Source organism: Tympanuchus pallidicinctus, unplaced genomic scaffold, assembly GCF_026119805.1.
Source record: "Tympanuchus pallidicinctus isolate F22 unplaced genomic scaffold, pur_lepc_1.0 scaffold13, whole genome shotgun sequence".
In the NCBI taxonomy this organism is placed as follows: domain Eukaryota; kingdom Metazoa; phylum Chordata; class Aves; order Galliformes; family Phasianidae; genus Tympanuchus; species Tympanuchus pallidicinctus.
The window spans coordinates 18,626,252-18,648,265 of NW_026294648.1; the positions used below are offsets into that span (position 1 = coordinate 18,626,252).

The 22,014-nt window shown below is 50.8% G+C and overlaps 1 protein-coding gene across 2 annotated transcripts in view; it reads right to left on the reverse strand.

Annotated features, from left to right (window-relative positions):
- Nucleotides 1-22,014, reverse strand: part of AR (androgen receptor) — a 45,281-nt gene that overhangs the window by 15,717 nt on the left and 7,550 nt on the right. The window contains exons 1-3 of one of the 2 annotated variants that reach the window (XM_052673530.1): nucleotides 18,908-19,073; nucleotides 10,289-10,440; nucleotides 601-717 (exon numbers count right to left, since the gene is read on the reverse strand). In XM_052673530.1, coding sequence (XP_052529490.1) covers nucleotides 601-717; nucleotides 10,289-10,440; nucleotides 18,908-18,987 — 349 coding nt within the window. In that variant the 5' untranslated portion in view covers nucleotides 18,988-19,073. Of the gene's footprint in view, nucleotides 1-600; nucleotides 718-10,288; nucleotides 10,441-18,907; nucleotides 19,074-22,014 lie in introns of those variants that run through there. The other variant, XM_052673529.1, reaches the window with a different exon arrangement.

The window sequence follows — 22,014 nt, forward strand, 5'->3', positions numbered from 1 at the left end:
CAAAGCTGAGCCATGCAGTGGTGCTGGGAGCAGCACCTTGAATTTCTGCGCGCTTTTGAGGCAGTAAGAAAGAAAATTGAGCCCAGGACACGCTGAAACTTCTATTTGGCAACACTGACATTACAGGCAATAAAATGGGCCTATTTGCAGGAACATGACACTCGCTAGCGTAACTATTTGACATTCTAGGTTTTGGACAGAAAATGGCAGATTTTGTGCCAGTTTTTGTAGAGCTACATGATTGAGAACACAGACGAGCTACAACAACACCCATTCAAATGCTGGGGCTGAATTTCTATAAAGAAAAGCATCCTTTTCCCTACTTCTGCCTGTGAAAAATTGTATTAAAATGGGAGCAAGCTATTTGAAGAGGCTCTGGTCTGGATGAGAACCCAATCACCCGGTTGCTGAGACATTATTTCAGATCATGAGGTTTTAAATTAAGGAAAAGAACACTTCTTGAAACTGAAACACAGACATAACGAAGTTAATGTTTGGGTAGTAGAAACATGCAGCTGTTTCCAGAAGCTCCCAATGGTCCATCAGCCTCACTCCCACATAACCACACAGCAGGAGCCAACAGACACCATCCGTACGTACCTCCAAGAGTCATCCCTGCCTCGTAGCACTTCCGCAGGCGGCAGGATGGGCAGTTTTTCCTCCTGAACTTGTCAATGGTGCAGTCGTTCCGGCTGGCACACAGGTACTTCTGCTTACCTAGAAACACCAGAAGGAATGGCAGATGGGTGGCGGGCACCAAGCAGACCAGACTCAAAAAGAGAAACTTGCTCTCGTTGTCTCAGTATCACTCAGCATCCACTGGGCTCACGTGGCAGCCAACAGCAACGCTGGTTTTGCACCTCAGTGCTGAGATGCTTCACTCAGAACCGCCTCTCCTTTCTCACAGCTCTGCAGCCCAGAGTCTGGCAGCAGCACACGGTGCTCAGAGATAGCCTCCTATGCTGCAGGGAAAGCACCCAGCCAGCACAGTGAGCACAGCCATTCCCACAAGGCACGCTGCCTACATGCAGAGCGCTGCCACCAGTGAGCTTCGAGCAGCTGGCACTGCTTTCTGCTATTATGTAATGGGAAGTACAGCGATAATAGCAGAGAAGCAAAGTCTTTGGCTGTGGTAAATGAACACAAACCCAAAAACAGCAGTCACAGACACAGAAACAAAGGTAAAAAGCTGCTTACATTTGGAAGACCTCAGGTAGGCAGGGATCTCCAGCAAGATACCCTCACCTCCACTGCCAGCCCTTAAATGAGGGCTGGGAAGGGGTGGATCCCTTGCTTCATCCCTCCTGGTCACTCAGCAGCATTGCACACACCTGAGCTCCCCTGGATTGGCCCTGCCTTCCCACCAGGTGCTCCATCATTACATCAGGCCATGACTTAGCATTGCCACTACCAATTAATTAATAAATAACAGTTAAATCCTAACAAAGCATAACTAAGATAAAGTTAGTTTGGTTTGCACATCTTTCATCTCTTGCTTGGCTCTTTTCTTTAGTGACAGCAGCGTTCCCTCCAACGAGCCTTCAGAATGCTGCAGGTGACCACTGAGCTGCTCAGGCACCGCTGCACATCTCTGCAGTGTGCAGAATTGAGTCCCTGGAAGGCAGCTCCCTCTCTGCTCACAATTCCCTTCGCAGTGCTGTTTGGGGATGAGTTACTTCTGATGCTGCCCACTCCTGCTAATTGGGCTTGCTGCCTGCAGCTTACAGACTGGTACTGGGGAGCTCATAGCATAAGGAGCTGCTGTCCCAGAGCTCTGCTGCTGTGGGTCTCGCCATGTTGGCACCAATAACTGTATCCTATGGACTGCGTTTGCAGCCATCAGGAGAAAACTGGAGCTGTGTTTGCTGAGATCCTGCACAGCAGCACCTTCCAGGGTGCTAAAGAGAATCAGAAGAAGCTACTTTGTGCATGTATCTTAGCTTCACCTTCTCACGTGCTTAGACAGCAGCCACCAGAAATCCAGATTTCATCTCATTTTCTTCACTGCTCCATTTGCTACACGTACCAAGAAGGAACTTCCCTTCCTGACTCTTAATTTGTTTTGGTATCAAGTCTGAACACGTTCACTGGATCAAGATTTGTCTGATATTCTTCATGCCATTCCAAACTCAGCTCGGCTCATAATGCAAGCCATATGCCTTACAGATTCTGTAGGAGCAGATTAAATGGAAATCAGGCTATATTGAGTTTCAATGCTATTTATTATCCTGCAAGTGTTTTTTTGTTTTGGTTTGGTTTTTTTTTTACACTTAAAATACTATTTCATTTCATCAAATATTCATTGAAAGGACGAGGTTGAATAATGTAACCATTCTGACACTGCACTGATTTTGGTTCACTTATTTAATGACTCTCCACCTCCCACACACACCTCCACAACGTCTTAACATATGAGAAAGAGAAGAAGTGGCCAATTTCCAGCTACACAGTACTCATAAATCTTATTGGCATCATTTGTTGCTTCACCATTGTTCTCCAGGTTCCAAGAAATCATTAAATCATTTGTTTTCTGCAATCTTGGCAATGCTGGAGCCCACGGAAATTTCCACCCCTCCTACACTGCCCACGACTCTGAAACTGCACATCTGTATCTTCTGGCTGGCACCATCAATCTCCGCCTGCAAAACCGTACCTGTAACCAGTAATGATCACAGCATCACATGTAAGTAATGGCAAGGCGCAGTGTCACAACAACCTCCTCTCACAGGGCTGTGCCCAAGGGCTGGAACAGCAGGGTACACGTGAACTTCTAAGAACTGTTCCCATTAACAACTGATGATGCCATCCTCAGTGCCTTAGCTGTTAAGGTTGCAGAAATAATGGAGAGAGAGTGCATTACCAACAGCACGTGATACCTTGCTAAACCCTCTCAATACTGTTCTCATCAGCTCCTCCTCTTATTCCCCCCCCTTTTGCTCATTATCAGTGCTAAGGGCACTCAGAAAGGCCTCGGAAGCAGCTTGCACAGAATCCCACGGAACACAAGCACCATCCTGCCTTTCAGCAGTTCATCAAAGACGGTGAGTAATACACAACTTCAGCTGAAACTGGGTTACTTGGAGTTATTTTTATGCTATAGGAACCGGGCGCTGAGGCCATCCTCTCTCCACTTGACCTCTTTATGTGCTTGCATCAAACAAGAATGGATGCTCTACTTTTGCAGGCATTGGCATGGAGAGCCTGAAGCTGATTTTGCTCTCCTTTCCCTCCAGGATTCCTGTCTCACAGCAGCACCCAACACTGGTAGGCTCTATTGGCCATCAGAACTCCAAAAGCTGTCCAACAGCCAGGGCTGGGACCTCCGGGCAGAGCATGGATGCCTCACAGCTCAGCCAAGGGCACAAGGCAGTGCCAGGAGCACCGCATGACCATCCTGCCTGGCTCCTTCCCCTGCCCTGTCTCACCTCCCTAGACTAAACTACAGCATTGCTGCCATGATAACAGCTCAAAATCTTCAAGAGGTCAAGCTCCCCTTGATGAGTTGCACTTGGGAAGCACAGCAGCAGCTTGCGCCCCACAAGGACACCCCAGGGCCAGGCCCCACGCTGTCCCAGACCACAGGCAGAGCAGCAGGCCACCAGCCCAAGGCCACTTGCTGGCATGGTGGGGACATGGGGATACACTGGGTGCCGACAGGCAGTGAGCCTCAGCACCCGGAGCACAAAGCACAGCAGTGTGCACACTGTGAGATCTCTACCAGTTTTGCTTCTCTGCCAGTGGGCTCAGGGAATGCAAGATTGAAGTCCAGCCAATATGTTGCCCAATGGTCACAGCACGGTGTTTGTGGTGAAACGATGAGAGCCGACTGCCTGGTTCACAGAATCAGCTCTTTGGGACACATACCAATTTTCTGTTATTTGTACACACTGAGTCTGGCACTGTTTATTTTAAGCTGTTAGCCATTAACAAAAGGGAAACAAATGGTAATGGAAAGACTGCTCACGCATCTGCTTCTGCTTTGTGTGAGAATCAGCTGCTTGCTTGCCTTGTCCTAACGCCTGGGGACTTAAAGGAATGCTTTTCCCTAACTGCAAAACCTGGGAGCCTGGATAACTCCTATCCCAACCATGCATAGGGTGGACATGGTTTGGGTATGGGTAACATGAACCCATGACCCAGCAGAGCCCACATCCTGTCACTGTCCCCCTTAAGGCAGCGTCCCGAGCCCCTGCCCCTCTCCCCACCATGGGGAGCCCAGGGCTGCTGCTGCAGCACCCATGGCAGCTCCTTTTCCAGCCAGGACTGAGCAGTGTTCGCCACAGACATGAGCTGCTGTAATTAATTAATAATAAGCCACTATTAAAAGACTACCTTTGCAAAGTAGTTTTCTTAATATTCATTCATATTTACCACAATAATGAAGAAAACAAAAACGTCCACTGTGATGCAGCACAGACCTCCAGCTCCCTTCTCTCAGGGCTGTGATTCCAGCAGCCTGAGGGGACCTGGAAGGTATGCAGGCTCTACATGGGGCTGCCTGCTGGCAGAGCTGGAGGGAAGCCCTTCAGGGAGCCAAAACCAGTGGTCTACAAGTGAGAACATTCACCAGTCAGATAGGCAAGCACGGAAGCTGCAGGCACTGGCAAACTATCAGCATGCGGAGGTAACAGCTGAACTTAGGAGGCAGTCCAGTGAGAAGAGGGCTGCAAGATGAGGCTAAATGACAAGCCTTAAAATCAAACAGCTCTAGGACTATGCACAGTTAAGAAGGTAAAATTGAAGATGCTTAAATCCAGCAAGAGATATTGGATTGTTGCTAAATGATGTGTAGTTGTTTGACTCCTTGGCAACAAGATAAATCCGTGATGCTCTAACTCACGCTGACCTGAAGTTAGCCTCTCTCAAGCTCCACACAGTGCCATGCCTGACTGCTCCTAGACTAGAGCAGAGCTATCAGTTTGCTTCAGACTTCACACAAGCTGCTGGCTAGCAGACTCATGCAGAGCAGTCACCCAGTGGCACTGGTGCCAGACACCCATGGGAAGCCCTGCACTGAGCTGCTAGGATGGCAAGGGGAGAGCAGCAGAAATGTCTGCAGGGCTTGTGATTTCACCTTCCACCTTCTTCTTTTTCCATTGACTTTTAAGGTTAAGAACACTCAAAGGGTCACGAGAAACCAGACACTGAGGCAGTAACATCATGGTGTCGTAGAATATTGCGGACCCAAATCCTTTGCATAACATCACTGGCAATGAGAAGAGATAATTGTAAAATACAGTGATGACAGCTGTTCATTTCAACTCACAGCTACCTCAAAAACTGGCAAGAAACTGTTGTTAGCTCTGATACATTTCTCTGGTGACAGGCCAGTCCTTGCCAGGTCAACACATGCACAGTGCACAAAAGGCAATGACCACAGACTGCAGAGCAGCCTGGCTCTGAGTCCTCTGGGAAATTTGCCAAATCTGATTTGGGGTTTGTTTGTTTGTTAATGTAGCTCACTGTCCCATCAAGAACGCAGCCTGTGGAGTCACAGTCCTTGTACAATCAACAAATATACAGTTGGCAGAGTGGCGTGGTTAGGCTGGTATTTTACAGGTTGTATAACTAGAAAGATTATCATGGTGGAAAGAGATAATCAAAATGAATGAAATTAAATGAAATGCGCACCCGTGTCGTAGGCTTGCAGAAAAAAACTCCAACGGGAGGGATCTCCAGAAAGAGATCCTTTCCCAGTGGCAGTCCTTAAATGGGGTCCAGGAGAGGTGCAGCCAGGCTCCAACCCTTCTGGTCACACAGGTGAATTGCTTTCACCTGTGCTGTCATGGCTGTGTGCTCTCATGGCTCAGTGCTTGCCTCAAGTGATCAATCAGTGGTTCGGGCCGTGACTCAACAGTTCCCATTACAGTCCTGCAGTATCACACAGAGGCAGCTATTTCACTGGCCAAGATGGCTATGAGCCCTCCTGCAGTCCTGGGGGCATGAGGAAGGTTCTCATTTCTCAGGGATGCGAGCAGAGTATGGAAAAGTAACTCCTTTCCTGGATGGGATGGGATGGTACAGCAGGAACTCCTGAGGGAAATACCTGAAGAAAAACTCAGTTCTGTTCTTTCTAATAGTGATTGATTTCAAAGTGTGTTGTGTTTGGAGCACTTGTCTGTACCAGGACCAAAGCCTCAGGCTCACAGAGCCACCTGAATCGTGCAGAGCGATGCCCCTCCTATTTGCGTCAGGATAAATGAAATCTGCACAGGGGTGGATGTGCCTCTTGTTCACCAAATCTTCGGTTCTGTAGGTGAAGGAGGAAGGAGGAGGAGCCCGCCATGGGCTGAGGCTGTGCCTGGCAGCAGTGTGCAGCAGAACTTGGTGGGGCTCTGAGCCCCAGCCAAAGAGGGTGACAGACAGGGAGAGGTGAAGGCCGTTTCTGACTACAGAACATGAGGCTATCAGGACTGCAAGTGTGGAAAGTCCACATCAGAGCTGGAGAATCTGCAGCAGCGGTTTTAGAGCTTGTCTATATTTAACCTGGACGGCTTGAGAGAGGCTGTGAATCAAAGCAGCTGACAGAAGGAGACCAGGAAAATACTCCCTTCCCTTCCCTTCCCTTCCCTTCCCTTCCCTTCCCTTCCCTTCCCTTCCCTTCCCTTCCCTTCCCTTCCCTTCCCTTCCCTTCCCTTCCCTTCCCTTCCCTTCCCTTCCCTTCCCTTCCCTTCCCTTCCCTTCCCTTCCCTTCCCTTCCCTTCCCTTCCCTTCCCTTCCCTTCCCTTCCCTTCCCTTCCCTTCCCTTCCCTTCCCTTCCCTTCCCTCATTCTCCCAGAATCTTTCTCAAAGAGTTGGTTGGATTCAGTGTATTTCAAGAGGAAAAACAATGTTATAACTTCTTCTTTTAAAACTTCTCTAATCCCTAAGCCAGTGCATGCCCATAAAGTCTTATTAAACACCCTTGAACTATTGCAAAATAAGTCCAGTACTGTTTTACCCCAAGAGCCGTGATGAAACTAAAACCTATGTATCCAACTATTCCCTGTTCTCTCTAAGGTGATCTCTTCGTGCTGCTCTTCAGTTTGTAGCACGCTGCTTTTCTGACCTTTCCTAACTAATGACACTAGAATCAGGAAGGAAACAAAAGCACTGGAGAAGCTTTCCAATTTGCCATTGTAAAACGTCCCCAAAAGCGCCCAAAGGTTTTCAGAAATTCATTTTATGGACTGCAAGACATAGGAACACACCGAGTATCAGCTTTCAACGGTACTCAGATTTAACTAAGCAACATCTGGCCGGAAAGTAACCAGCAACATTCAGTATTTATAAACAAGTCTGATTTACTGTCCATTCCCCAAAATAAAGATGCTACCCATGTATCTTGGAGTAAAATAAACTGCCTCTCTCCTTAGATCTAATTACTCAGTAAGCAAAATGCATTTACGTTGCATGTTTTGCTGAAGACCACTGGGCACAAAATAGAGTGGTACTGCACTTTCCCTGTGACTGTGTTAAGCCCATATAAGCCACCTTCCAGTACTCCTGCATAACACCTCCCTGCCCCACTTCTGAAGCTGGAAACAGCCACAGAAGCAGGGAAGACACACAGATAGGAACAAAGCTGCAAGAAGTTGCGTGGGAAGTTGCAGCCCCAGGACTGAGCCCTGCTATCCACAGGAGCTGGGTGCCACAGCCTCCCTGTTTGTCAAGCTGTGGCTCCCTGCTCTTGCCCAGCTCCCTCATCTTCTGCTGCCATTTATCCAGGCTGTCGCTGTGCTTTCCTCTGCTGCTTGAAGCCCAAGCCCAGAAGAGTGGTGCTGCCCCACAGCTGCCACCCCTCTGTTTCCCTAGCGCTGTGCCATGTTTGCAAATAAGGCACTCATCACTTGCCATCCTTAAAAAGAAAGTATCCCCAGAAAAGGGGTTTATTCCATGTAGAGATCTGCCACGTATAAAAACAACACAGAAGTCTGTTCTGAAGGAAATGATGGAAGTTGCATTGAAATCAGTGGACATCCACTCCCTGATACACAGTGGGACCTCTGCCTGATAGAGGGACCAGAGGGAAACATTTCGGCACTTGGCTCCTAGGCCAGGGGATCTTGCTCATGGAACATCAGCTAGCAGCTCTGTGCCTGCCACAGGCCGAAGCCTGCCCTTGGAACAAAAGCAGTTGGCATCTGAACCTGCAAAAGGATTTCTTTTCCATTTTTATGTGCTGCAAAGAGCAGCCAGGTGCTGCTGCTGTGAGTGCCCCCAGCAGGAGGCAGCCCCCACTCCTCCCTGCAGCTTTCTGTGTACAGGGGCAGGACCCCCAGGACCCCCTCCAGCACAACCACTGCTGGACCCCAGAGCAACAACACACCTTAACCTTCCGCAACACCTCAAGTCTTAGAAAGCAGGAAGGGGTGCAAACGCTCTTAAAATTCATGATCCAAGACAGACAAGAAAGGGAATGACGACACAGAGCATGGTTTAAGAACAGTGCAAACAGGGCAGGCTGCAGCCTGCTTTCCCCCTGCATCCTGCTCCATGCAGTGCTGTGCTGAGCAGGACAGAACTCTGTGCAGGAGGAGCAGAGCTGCAGCATATCTCCGACAAGGAATGTTTCTTCAGCAGTGTATCTGACAGACAGCCAAGTCTCCACTTACTATAAATCAACAATTACTTGCTGACTTAAACAAGCATCTGTTATTTACTCTGGATGCACAGCTAATCCATTTGGCCTTGCACAAATTTGGTGTAGAGACACATTTGTAAACGATTTATGTGGGAAAAATGCCAACCATTATCTATTAATTCTATTGGACAGCCATATTTTGGCAATAGGATGCGAGTGTCCTCTGCAGTTCCAAGGAGCCACTCCCAGCATGGGTGATGGAGGAAAGGAAACAGGACTCCATGCAAAGTGCAAAATGGTTTGGTTATTTCCTGAGAGCAATCTGTAAAATAGATTTACAGTCATGTAGCAACAAGGTCTGTTTATACTCAAAGGTTCTCCCTTACATTTAAGTAACTCCTAGGTTTAGGAGACCTCAGAAATCCACCACACTCCATCCCACCACTCTCCTCTCTGCCCCCTTGGCTCAGAAGATTCACAGAATCACAGAATCACAGAATCACAGAATCACCCGGGTTGGAAGGGACCTCAAGGATCATGTAGTTCCAACCCCCCTGCCCAGCAGGGACACCAAACACACACATTCAGATCAGGTTGCCCAGGACCCCGTCCAACCTGGCCTTGAACCCGTCCAAGGACGGGGCATCCACAACCTCCCTGGGCAGCCCGTTCCAGGCCCTAACCGCTCTCCTTGTAAAGAACTTCCCCCTAACATCCAACCTAAATCTTTCCTCCTTCAACTTGGATCCATTTCCCCTAGTCCTGCTGTTGTCAGCCCTTCTGAAGAGTTTACTCCCCTCCTGGGTGTAGGTTCCCTTCAGGTATTGATAGGCTGCAATGAGGTCACCCCGCAGCCTTCTCTTCTCCAGGCTGAACGAGCCCAACTCCCTCAGCCTGTCCTCATAGGGGAGGTGCTCCAGCCCCCTCATCATCTTAGTCGCCCTCCTCTGGACCCTTTCCAAGATCTCCATGTCTTTCTTGTACTGAGGGCTCCACACCTGGACACAGGACTCCAGGTGGGGCCTCACAAGAGCCGAGTAGAGAGGGACGATCACCTCCCTTTCCCTGCTGACCACCCCTCTCCTGATGGAGCCCAGGATCCCATTTGCCTTTCGAGCTGCCAGAGCGCACTGCTGGCTCATGTTCAGTCTCTCGTCTATCAGGACCCCCAGGTCCTTCTCTGCCGAGCTGCTCTCAAGGCCCACTCCTCCCAGCCTGTACGGGTGCCTGGGGTTCTTCCGGCCCAAATGCAAAACCTTGCACTTTGCCGTGTTGAACCTCATTAGGTTCACCCGAGCCCAGCCCTCCAGCCTGTCGAGGTCCCTCTGAATGGCATCCCTTCCTTCCACCGTATCAACCGCACCACTCAGCTTGGTGTCGTCAGCAAACTTGCTGAGGGTGCACTCAATTCCCTCATCGATGTCATTAATAAAGATGTTAAATAGCACCGGTCCCAAGACAGACCCTTGGGGGACACCACTTGTTACCGGCCTCCACCTGGACACAGAGCCATTGACCACCACCCTCTGTCTGCGATTCACAAATTAAGTAAGGCTGCTGATTTTTTTTCAGCAGAATGAAAACCGAACGATGCAGCAAACACCTCAGCACACATCGTTAATGACCTCCCTGCAGGTGGCAGAGCTCAGCAGCTGCGAGTCAGGCTGCTTTACTGGAGAAACCCAGCACTGGGAGGTGGAGTGGCCGCCCCTCCCTCCGTGTTACCTTCAGCCGCCCGCTTGAAGAACACCTTGCAGCTCCCGCAGGTCAGGGCTCCGTAGTGGCACCCGGACGCCTCATCGCCGCAGATCAAACACGTCTTCTGAGGTGGAAAGTAATAGTCAATGGGCAGGATGTGCTCCCGGCCAGCCTCCAGCCTGCGGAGAGAAGAGAGCAAGGACGAGGGAAGGGTCAGCCAAGGAGGTCGGGATGAGATACGGTGTGCACAGCGGATGGCACTTGGAAGAAGGTTCGTGGCAAAACCCCACGTCTCGGTGCCATGATAAGCCAAGGGCTGCTCAGGAAGAAGGCATGAGATCACAAAGCGCAGCCTAGCTCCTCACACACAGAGCAGCGTGCGGGTGGTGACTCCTGCCTCCATCCCAGGTACACGTGTGACAGCGAATGGCAAAGTGCAGCTACTGTGACAGCACAGCCTGGGAAGGGGAGACGGCCAACACTGGCTGCTGCACTACTGGTGTGATTTTGGCTTCTGTAGAAAGGTTTATCCATGCTCATTAAGCTACTTTGCACACTCATTAAGCTAGCTGATCCAATATCGTTGTCACACAGTCATTGTTGTCACATCGCTACAGATGAATTTATCCTTTTGATTCCTAATCAAAACAGATCAGTTTTTACAAAGCCATCAAACTCAAAACCTTTTCTTTTGTCCTTGCTTAGTTCCTACTCATTCCCTCTCTGAATCCCCAGCAATAGCTGGCTTGAACTCATTTCCTTGATGCCTTCCTCATCCGACTACTAAGCTAGTCAGAATCCTCTGCTGAAAATATTAAGCAGTGCTCTGAACACATTCCAGCAGACTCCTGTTTATACCCATCCCAGGACTAAAGGCATTGTATCTCTTCTCCTCCCTGCTGCAACAGTGCACTGGGAATATCATCTGCTCCTTGCCCTGCAATGGCCCCTCAGAGCCAGAGAGATGTCCAGCTGGCAAGCAGACGCTGGAAACAACCCCCAGATCCCAAAATATAACACACAGTGTTGACCATGCAATTGCTGTGATTATATACTGGAAATGGGTGAGCGCAGATTGCTGAGCCTCCTATTTTCCTCTCACCTACTCAGTAGCCTGAATGTCCTCCTTGGGGTTTTCAGTCTGGGTGGCTGGAAACAAGGATGGGGACAGAAAGCAGCCCTTAGCAGGTGCACAGCACAGACCCAGGGAAGCTCAGCGTCTTCTGTGCCTGCTGCCACTTCCCCCATCTCCCACATTCAACAAAACCTTTTCCAAGTTCTGCTGGGAAAGCACAAGGAGTCTCTGCAGCCCTTGCACAACCCAGGCAGATCCCAACAGAACTCCAGGCCTGCCACATCTCCTTACTCACCTGTGTGCCCAAAGCCTTTCCCTGGTGGCTTCTGGCACACGGTGCCCTGTGCCGCGCTGCTGCCCCACCAGATCTGATGGGAAGCTGCTGCACAAAAGGCACAGGGATGGGAGAGGTGATTTACAGAACTGCAAGCTGGTGCATGTCGGGGCAGCATGACAAGTAGTAGCATTTTAATTTATTTACTAAAATTGACTTCGTAAAAACACTGAGCTGGGCAACTGGCTTCCAATTACCAATAGGTCCCTGCCATTGTCTGGTTGAAAATACGTGCGCTTGTAGTTTCTGGAGTTTGAATGCTTGCGGACAGGAGTGAATATCTCAGTGCCAGAGCTTACTGTGTAAAGATCTTTGCACTTGGAAAGGTCCTGATTGGCTTATAGGGTGAAGCATCAGCACATATCCCAGGGCAAAGGACCGCAGTGCTGGCAGGCAGCCCCTGTCCCAGGCTAACCTGTGTGTTGTCCCCAAGGCCTGCAGGCAGCTCTGCCCTTCTGCACATGGCTCAGGCCAGAGGACATCTGACATGCAGAAGAAGTGGCTGGCCAGATGAAGGTTTAATTAAGGAAAGATATGTGTGTTATTTGTCTGTCCCAAACACCAAATTTTCCACTTGAGTTTGCAACTCCTCAGGCATTTCTAGCTGCCTGCACTCACTCGGTCCTGAGGCAGCGCTGGAAGGCACAGTGCAGCTTCCCTGGGGCAACCTCACAGGTCACAGCAATCCCAAAAAACACGGAGACTGTGCAACCTGTGCTCACACACAGCTCCCTGACAGCACTAACACTGCTTCCACTGGGAGAGCTCAAGGACCAACATCTCCGGAGGAGAACTGCAGCAAGGCCAGCAGTACATACTGCTCACCAGAGCAGCTGCCTGGCCGTAATCTTTTGTTTAGAGATTTTAACTCTGGCAACAGGAGCAGCTTCTTTGGTTCAGAATATCCATTCTCTTCTGTCTGACTTCCGAACAGATACAAATCGGACTGAGGTGAGAGGCTGCAAGTGAGAAAAAGCCTCATCCTCATGAGCAGATGAAGAGATTTGATTCGCTTAAACCACTCCACAGATTGGAAAATACTTGGCCATGCAGACAGGTCTCGAGGGGCTGGTGCTATTGTTCCATGGATGACTAATCGGGATGTTTAATTACAAGCAAAGGCCAGCTTTGCTTACAGCACACTGGAGCAGTGTGCCTTTCGCAGACATGATGGCTGTGCCTACTGAAACGCGTCTGTCTGTAATAAACTCCTAAGGAGTGAAGTATGAAATGTATGAAACGGCACAGTTGTTTGGTGAGATCAGAACTCGGGCTCTTCTCTGTCCTCTGATCTTGTTGTCATTTCTGTCCTTCAAAACCGATGCTATTTTATATTCCACACTGGAGAGCTACACAAATCCTACCTAGATGGTGTTAATAAGTGGAACAGCCATTTTATCCCTCGTTCTTAAGGCATGAAACAAACATTTTGAGTCATTTGTCATCTTTTCAGCAATAGTAATCAGCATCAGTGACTCATCTGGAGATGCTGCTAAAGTATCCCTTCCAAACAAACAACTTCCAGGGCTTTGAATTACTGATCAAATGGAGGAGATCAAAGAATATCCTACACTGAAAGGGACCCACAGGGATCACAGAGTCCAACCCCCAGCCTCACACAGCACCACCCAGACCCTCTGTCAGAGCTGTGTCCCAGCACTCCCTGAGCCCAGGGCTGTGCCTGCTGTCTGGGAGCTGTGCCATAACCACCTCCCTCTGGGGCAGAGCCTTTCCTCACCCCTCCGGACCTTCAGGGCTCCACCCAGGCCCCTCTCTCCTTACAGCTGGCTACAACTCTCCTGCCTGGTTTAGGCATGTAGATGCAACAAATGCCTCCCATCTCATCCTCCCTTCCCCCCCACCTTCCCCTGACCCCCAGCACTCTCCCAGCCCAGCACAGCCAGGCTGCATCACCACCACTTCTTCCCAGGGCCTGGCAGCACCACAGCCCAACCAGCATCACCGTGGGGCTCAGCTGCTGCCATAAGGAAAAGCTGCTAAGAAATGAACAACAGGGTGATACAAAAGCTGTGCTAAAAATGTCTTATTCATCCTGCATTTGCTCAGATTCCAGCAATGCTAGACCTCTCCTTCAGTGTCAGCTACCCTTTTTGTCCTCTACATGCAATTAGAAATGTGAAAAGGACTAATTTCTCTCCCTTTGTAAGACCTTTTCTGTTATTTGCGCTGTGTATCTCAGGCAGGAAATAAGCAAAAGGGACTCTCACAGGAACAGCTGTTGTGATGACAGAAGGAGGGACCAAAAAGACCTTGGAATATTTTTGAGGCTTAATTATTTAAAGCTGCAAAGTAGGTTAGCAGTCAGGGCTTGAATGGCACGAGACGACAACACAGTTTTGAATAGTTCCTCCTGAGAGAAGTCCTGCAAGTTCCACCGTGGCTCCATACACCTGTGTTTGGTGCCCCTATGTGTGCCCACGGGCAGACGGGGCTCTCCGACAGCCCCACGCTGCGCAGGTCTGCGTGGAGACGGGGACGGGACATGCATTGAAAGCTAACCCTGCCGTAACTCTGCTGCCCTCAGGGGTCTGCACTCGGGAAGGCTTTGACCTCCAGTGCCAATCATGTCTGAAGATTGATGTTCCAGTAGCTGCTCCTCGGAGGGCACAACAGAGCTGAGATGTGAGCTGGAGCGGCGCAGCCTGCAGGGTGCTCCTATGCCTGAGTTACATTCACTGCCCACTGAACTGAAAGCATCTGCCAGGAATGCCCGGGGTTATAAAAAGATGCCAATTTGCCTTTTCTTTTTCATCTTAAGAGAGAAAAAAAAAAATGCAAGAAAATAATGTAACATAAAAAATGGGAGCAGGAACTGCAATGATGGTACCTTTAATGATCTATTTTCCAGCTGGTTTCTAGGAGACCTTTTAAGAGGGTTCTCAGAACACACTGGTGGTGACACAGTGATGAGCCAGCAGCGGAGGACTTACAGGCAGAGTGCCCACAGCTGATCTCAGCAGCAGGCAGCCTCGTGTGGGGCAGAGCGGCTGCAGGCACTGTGAGGGTGCGATGCTGCACCCCCAGGCTCTGCTGCTCCCCCTATGCTGCAGAGCTCTAGAAAATAAGTACTGAGCATTGCAGAGGGCTTAAAACACACTGAGGCAGTTTGTACAATATATGGCAAGAGTCAGACTGCCAGAAACCCAAAGAAGGGAGATAGCAGAGTGCACACAGACACAACTGGTGGAGCAGTGACGTCGGGATGAGATTCCAGCCCCATCCACAATGCAAGGCCAAGGTCAGAGCTGCTCACACTGCACCCTGCCTCTTCCACAGTGGAATCCAAACAGCCTCACTATCTCTCTTATTGCTACAGGGAGGGTTTTGCTGCCATTTCAGAAAGGCTCTCGGAAGGGAAGAGAGCAGAGTCTACTGAGTTCATAACACATGCAAGTATTTCTATAGAATAGTTCTATAACTCTGCAAAGTAAACATTTGCTTGTCAATTGCTTGCTTTCACCAAACAGCCTCTATTTCACAATGCTCCCAGAAGACCAAAGGCAGTCATGGATAGGAGAGAAGCCAACCAACCACTCCTCATAACCTCCAAAGACTCCATTTCAGCCATAAAAGTGCATCTGACCCAGCAGGATCTGAGGCGCAGCTGCCCATCCCTCCCCATGCCCAGGTCTCCTGACTATCAGTACCAAGGAGTACACTTGCTCTGGCATCAGCACGACTTCTGCAATTCATTCCTACCTTCTGTAATTAGATCAGTCAGTTAAGCAATCCACCATGCTAACACAACACTATACACACTGGTTGTACTCCCTGTTTTCCTTCACTTTAGCATGACAGAACAAACACAATTTCCACCCACTTCAATCTTATATCTGACCGCATTTCTCATGCTAAAATTACTCCCATAGCTGCAGCAGAACTACCCACCAGTCTGAAACGAAGAGTTACAGCACCGTTCTGCGTATGCCTGTGCTTTGATGCCTGGAAAAATCTTCCCTTACTGAAGGGAAAATCACGAAGTACAACTCACGCTCAGAGGCACCACCCTCTGGTCAGAGGGCCTGACTCCCCCAGGAACCACCTGCACTGTTACTTCTCTTTGCAAGCTGCTGCAGGTACAACATCTGGCTTTACGCTGGGGATGCTCAGCCTTCCCCCTCCAGCACAGAGATGCTCATTAAGCACCGCAGCAGCAGTGAGAGGACGGGGCAGCTGGCCTCAGGCACACCTGACAGGCACAGCATGGGGTGTCCTACACGGATCTTAATGCCAGCGCCACATCTATGATTCTGACAAGCAATCTGCTCCACAGAGCAACACTTGTGAGCCACGTCTGCTCACACAGCCACAACCAAACAGCGCCCATCTCCAGAGCGAGCACAAAATGCAAGCAGCACCGTCAGCAGCAGAACGCTCTCTCTGTGGGTGTGAGAGCACATTTGCTCCCACCAACCCCGCTGCTCACAGCCAGACCTGCCCACCTGATTCCCAGGGAGGATCGAGGAATCTTCTCCAGCACATCAAAACGGACACACGAAAACTGCAGGCTGCTGTGGGGGCAAACCGTGAACGTGTGGGGTGCGGTCAGCAGCACGTGCGTATCTTCAGCATTACGATAAGGAGAGCAGCACGGTGCTCAGCAGTGGGGAGATGGGCAGAACGGGGAGCAGTGCCTGCAGGGCAGGGGTGGCACAGCACTGGCAGTGCTGGGGCTGGAAGTTGTATCCCAGCGTTGCGCCCAGCCCTGTAGCACACCCAGCGGGCTGTGCAGTGCAGGAGTGCACCTAAGTTACATCTCCATTTTACTTTGAATGTTTTCTCTTTCAACTTATTGATGTCTCCGCAGAGGATGAGACAGCTGTTTTTGTTAACAAGAGCTTTCTCCTGTTCAGCAAACACGTATCTGTTTTTGACTTTACTTTTTGAAATGACTTTACATTTTCCATTCTGTAATGCAGAAAGTGGTGTATGGCACAGTTTTTACTTATTAGATTCTGGATGAATGTTTAAATTGTGATGAAATGGGTCCTTAAAATCAAAAGAAATGTAAACATTCCTCTAGTAAGTCAGGACTAAATTCACCAAAACAAACTGTTTCTTACATTAATTGTCTGCTGAAGCCAGGAAACATCATTTGTAAGCTGTAAACTACACTGTCTCATCTTTGCCTAAGGTTCCATGCCGCTGCTTCATGCCTCATCCTTTACACAGGCTGGAAGAAATCCCCCTGCATTTGCAGTCTGCTCAGCCCCGAGCAGCTCTCGCTCTGGACGACCACCCTGAACTGCCCTGGCTGAATACATCGATTTCCCTCTGGCTATGTGACCGCTTCAGGGCTGGTTTAGCAACGCAGCGAACTCCTGGTGTTAGACTTCTCCTGGGAATCTGGCCTCCTGCAGGCTTCAGCAACAGCTGTGCACCACCTACCATTATATTTGAGTCCAACAGATCCTAGTAAACATAGGCTTCCCCATTCTTTCACCATGAGAAAGTAGGAATCACGCTCCACATCTTGCCCTGCTTGCAACATGGGCATAGCAGCACTCCTTGTACTGCTCACTTAATGGCAGACAAACCACCCTATCAGCTCTGCAGCTGGAGACAACATCTGGTGGAACTTTGTCTTTATATCCCAAACTCTGGTTATTGCCCCATGGAAGGGGTTGGTGTGCACAGGGCTGAGCCCTCCACAGCACACCTGGACCTCAGATCCCAAATGCAGCTCCTGCAGCAGGAGGGGAGGGCTTCATGTCTGCCTGCTGGGGATTGGCTTCCAGGCTTGGATATTTAAAACATGTAATATTTTCCCCAGATTTTTTGGCAGTGAAATTATTGCTACAGAAACTGGCATTGCTAATTCTGCATTTTTACTCCTCTATTGGATGAAGCTTGAGTTGAAAGTGGGCAGATGATAGCAAAATCTGGCATGGAAAATCCAGAAGACAAACAGCAGTGAGAGCAGAAGCTGTCAACCCAGGTGGCACAGCGCTGCCCATGGGTGGCCCCACAAAGAGATGGGACGTGGGCACACTGCTCCCCCCGGGCGCTGCAGCGCATGGGGCAGCCCCAGCCCCGGGAACATCAGCACTCAGTGCAGTCACACTCCTGTTATTTTTAGGTGTGTTTTTATCATGACCAAAGCCCTGCATAGATACAGTTGCTGGGGCAGAAGGAGGGTTCGGGATATTTTATCTGGAGGGCGGTGTAAGCTGTATCTGCAAAAATTCACTCCACTGGCAAACCACTTGTATTCTAGAGAAGACCTCAAAACTTATGCAACGGCACCATCTCGCCATGTCCTCAGAGCAGATCGTGCTCTGAGTCATCTCGAAGAAAAAGCGTGCGAGTTATAATGGAGGCTTCGTGTTTCTGCAGCGTTCTTGGCACCCTCAGCCTCGCACTCAGCTGCCAGCACAGCACCCAGAACCACATCCCTCTGCACCCGCACCGGCAGCTTGCCACCAGCTGCGCTTCACGGCCCCGCACCACACTGCAGCGCTGCAGACACCCGAGGGCCCCTGCCACCATCCTGCACCTTGGGGCGCTCAGGCCTGGGGTGAACGTGCACAGTGCTCGAAAGGAGCCTGCAGGCACGCTCAGCAGTAACCTTGGTGCACAGCAGCCTCATAAGAACAAGGGAAGCCTGGGCTGCTGGCGGCACGCTGCATGCAGGGATGCGTGCCATGCAGCTCTGTGCCTGTTGCGTCCGGGGGCTGCAGGCATTTCCTGGAAAATGTGGTTCCCAGCACAGCCCAGGCACAACACGGCTCTGCCCAGAGCCTCTCCTGGCACCGTGGGAGCAGCACCCACCCACACAGCTGCTGTGCACGCTGCAGCCCTGCGAGGCCATGGCTCTCCTGGCCCCACTGCACTGTGCTGTGCCTGCTTTGCTCACGCCTCGGCCCTGCTTTGTGCTCCCTCAGCAGTGAAGCAGCCAGGAGCCGTTTTCTTCCAAGCCTGCCTGCAAACCAAAACACAGATGTCAGGTCTAATTTTAGGCACCCAGCCTTGAGAGCACTCGCTCAGCTCTCTCCTAGGCCAGCAGAAGGATGTCAGGACAAATCCACCATGGGCGTTGGGTGAGGGACAGGGCCAATCTGCCCCCGTGCTGTGCAGTGGAGAGCAGGTGAGTGCAGGACTGCAGGGCAGGGAGTTTGAGGGGGCACACAACAGCAGCAGCAAAGTGAGGAGGTGGAAAACAGGGCACTGTAGCAATGGAAAAGGGCAGGAGCACACAGACACACAAGGCACGCACCTGGAACATGGCCACAAATGCTTGCACACATCCTGAGAAAATCCAAAAAGAAATACAGATCGTCTGAAAAGCATTTGCATGTGGGATTGCTCCAGTTAAGGCGCCTCGCAGCTGCCCGGATTAAAGCAATTAACCGACTGGCAGACAAATTACTTTTCTCCTTTTCTATCCTTCTAAAAAGGGAAAGGAAGGCACAGAGCCCATGCAAACCCTCCCCACAGAGCCTGCACTGCGCAGCCCCAACACGTGGGGGGGGAGGAAGGAACCTTCACTGGGAATGTCTGATACAAAGGCTCGTTCCTGTACTGTTCTCAGCATGCTAGCCAAGGTCAGAGAGCTTTTTCTGCCATTTCTAACCAGCAAAGAAGCTAATGCAGCTAAAATATGTGGCAGGAGTCAAACTGCTAAGGAGCCAGGGAGAAAACACCAGAAAACCAGCAAAGTCCCGTCTCGGAAAAGCAACAGTGGGACAGCAAAGCGCCACAGGTTCCTGCCCCATCCCATGGGCTGAACACGTTCTGGTGCACCCAGAAAGTGCTTTTGGGAAACCTGCCATCTGCCCACCCACACCTCGGGGTATTGTGAGTTCTTCCTCCAGGAATGGGGCAGCCGTGGGCAGGTGGCACATGGCACCACTGAATTTACTCAGACTCCCATGTGCCACTGGCAGCCCCCCGGTGCCCTGAAACGTGCCTGAGCTGAGCACAGAAGCACCGGGAGAGACCCATCCCCTCTGGCTCCAGGGCTGTGCAGCAGTGTGATGCATTCTGCCTTTGACTGCATAGAAAATCAGTGGGCACTGCACAGGGCTGCTGCAGGGACATCTGAGATGCCTGGGGGAGCCCAGGAGCCGCCCCAGCAGGATGGTGCTGGCACAGGAAGGGCACCTACAATACACAAACACCTGTGGAGCTGTGGCTGGGCTTCAAGTTGGTTTCCATTACTGCAGAACCACGCCGTGTTCTGTTTGTGTCCTAACAAGCAGCCTGTACTACTTCTCAGGAGTGCCAGCATCTGCGTTCTTATTCTGTAGACAGGTTCTCCCAGATGCAGAGCCTGGCATTTCCAAGCCCCAACAGAGCATCGGTGAACTTGCTCCTGCTGGCTTCTGCTCAGGTCGCATTAAAAGTAAAAAAGCAGCGGGAGGAGCGCTCTCCTGCAGTGCCGTGCCCTGCAAACGCGGCCCTGGTGCCCGGCTTCACAGGACCAGGCTCTGCCAGGGTGAATGGCACTACCAATGGTGATTGCTGGGCACCCCTGCCCTGCCAGCCTCCAGAACCGCCCCGGCCCCATGGCCCAGGAGCCCAATGCTTGCAGTGCTGGAGCAGGCGGCGCTCACACTCATAGCCAGAGGGACTTCTGCCAAAGGAGCCGCTCGCCAAAACTGTGCTCTCCTACCCTATTTATTGAGAAGGAATCATTATCTATTTTGCCTGGTTGCCTGGAGGCTCAACGAGCTGCTGCTCAGCAGTGCTTCTGGAATTGCCATACACCTCCTGTAGCATTTTTATCACTGTTGGAAGATATACTGAACTTCACTTATAATCACTCCTGAAGAGAAAGCAGGACTGCAATTGTTGTTGTTAAAGCAGAACGGAGCATAGGTGGGCAGAGCTGTGCTGGTGCCAGGGGCTGTGGGAGAGAAGCACCACACCAGGTGAGCACAGCCAGACCAGCAGGGTGTTTGCCATGACAACAGGCCACTATCTTTTACTTCAACCAGCTTCCTCGTAGCACCATTAGTGCTACAAAATAAAAGCAATTCTGGTGCATGCTGCGTGCTGTGACTGCCAGGACCAATGGCACTGAGTTAAAATCCCAACACGACCAGGCTGCGTTCTGCCATCGCATCGCTCAGTGAGCACTGCAGCACTGCCTGACCATAATCAGCTCTGCTTTCGGGGCTGTGAGTGACCAACTTTCATCCCAACACACGTCGCTGTGTCTGCCGGCCCTGCAGGCAGTGTGGTGACATGGGCTGGCAGCACTGCGCTTCCGTCACAGCCAGAGGAGGATGAAGGAATAACATCATGGTTTACACTCAGTTATTTCCCTCCAGTCCCCCGTACAACGCAGTCCTGAAGCTCTATGGCAGCTGCCCTGGCTCCCCCACAGAGACGAGGCACGGGGTTCCTCTCACCTCATGTTGTTGCCATGCTGCCAGAGCAGATTTCTTATGGCCCTGCTGTCATAGCCAGCATCATAGAGTGCTGAGCACTGCCTGACTGATGGCCAACCACAGAATCCCAGAATCACTGAGTTTGGGGAAATCCCCAACGCTACCCACCACCATGTCCTTCAGTGCCGCATCTCCACAATTATGGAGCACCTCTGGGAATGGTGACTATCAGCTCAACTGCAGCCTGCGCTGTGCGCCACCGCTCTTTGGAGAAGAAATTGTTCCTAATACCCAACCTGACCTTCCCCTGGAACGAGGCCATCACTTCTCATCCTATCACTGTTACCCAGGAAACAGAGGCCAACCCCACCTCACTACAGCCTCTTTTCAGGGAGATGGAGAGAGCAATGAGGTCTCCCTGAACCTCCTCTGCTCCAGACTGAACCACCCCAGTTCCCTCAGTTGCTGCTCATAAGACAGATCAGAGCGCAGCACCAGCACCAAAATCCTCCCCTTAAGCATGCCATGTCCAGGGTGAGCTGGCTGTGGGCTTCACACCACTGCTTGTGAGATCTGCACCCTCTGACCACCCCGGTTCCCCAGCTGCAGGCTGAGGAGAAGTTGCACTTTCCCTCCATATGCATTTGGCTCTCGGTCACACAACCATTGCATAGGCTGCAGGGATCTGCCTGAGGAGCTCCCAGCAGCAAGGGTTTCTTTCCAGAGAGTTTCCTACAGAACAGCTGCCTTTCAGTGAATGCTGATCTGATAAAATCAAAATGCTATCAATCCCGGGACGATAAAATAGGAAGGTGTTTGCTCTCATGCTTAGCTCTGCAGTGCTGGCCTACAGTCACAGCAGGAAAGGATCCATCTGCAGCAGACCAGCTCATGCCCCAGCAGCAGATCACAGCAGTGCCCAGCACAGAAATCAGCACCCATGCCTTAAAACCAACAATTTATACAATCAGAATTAAATGAAGTGGAG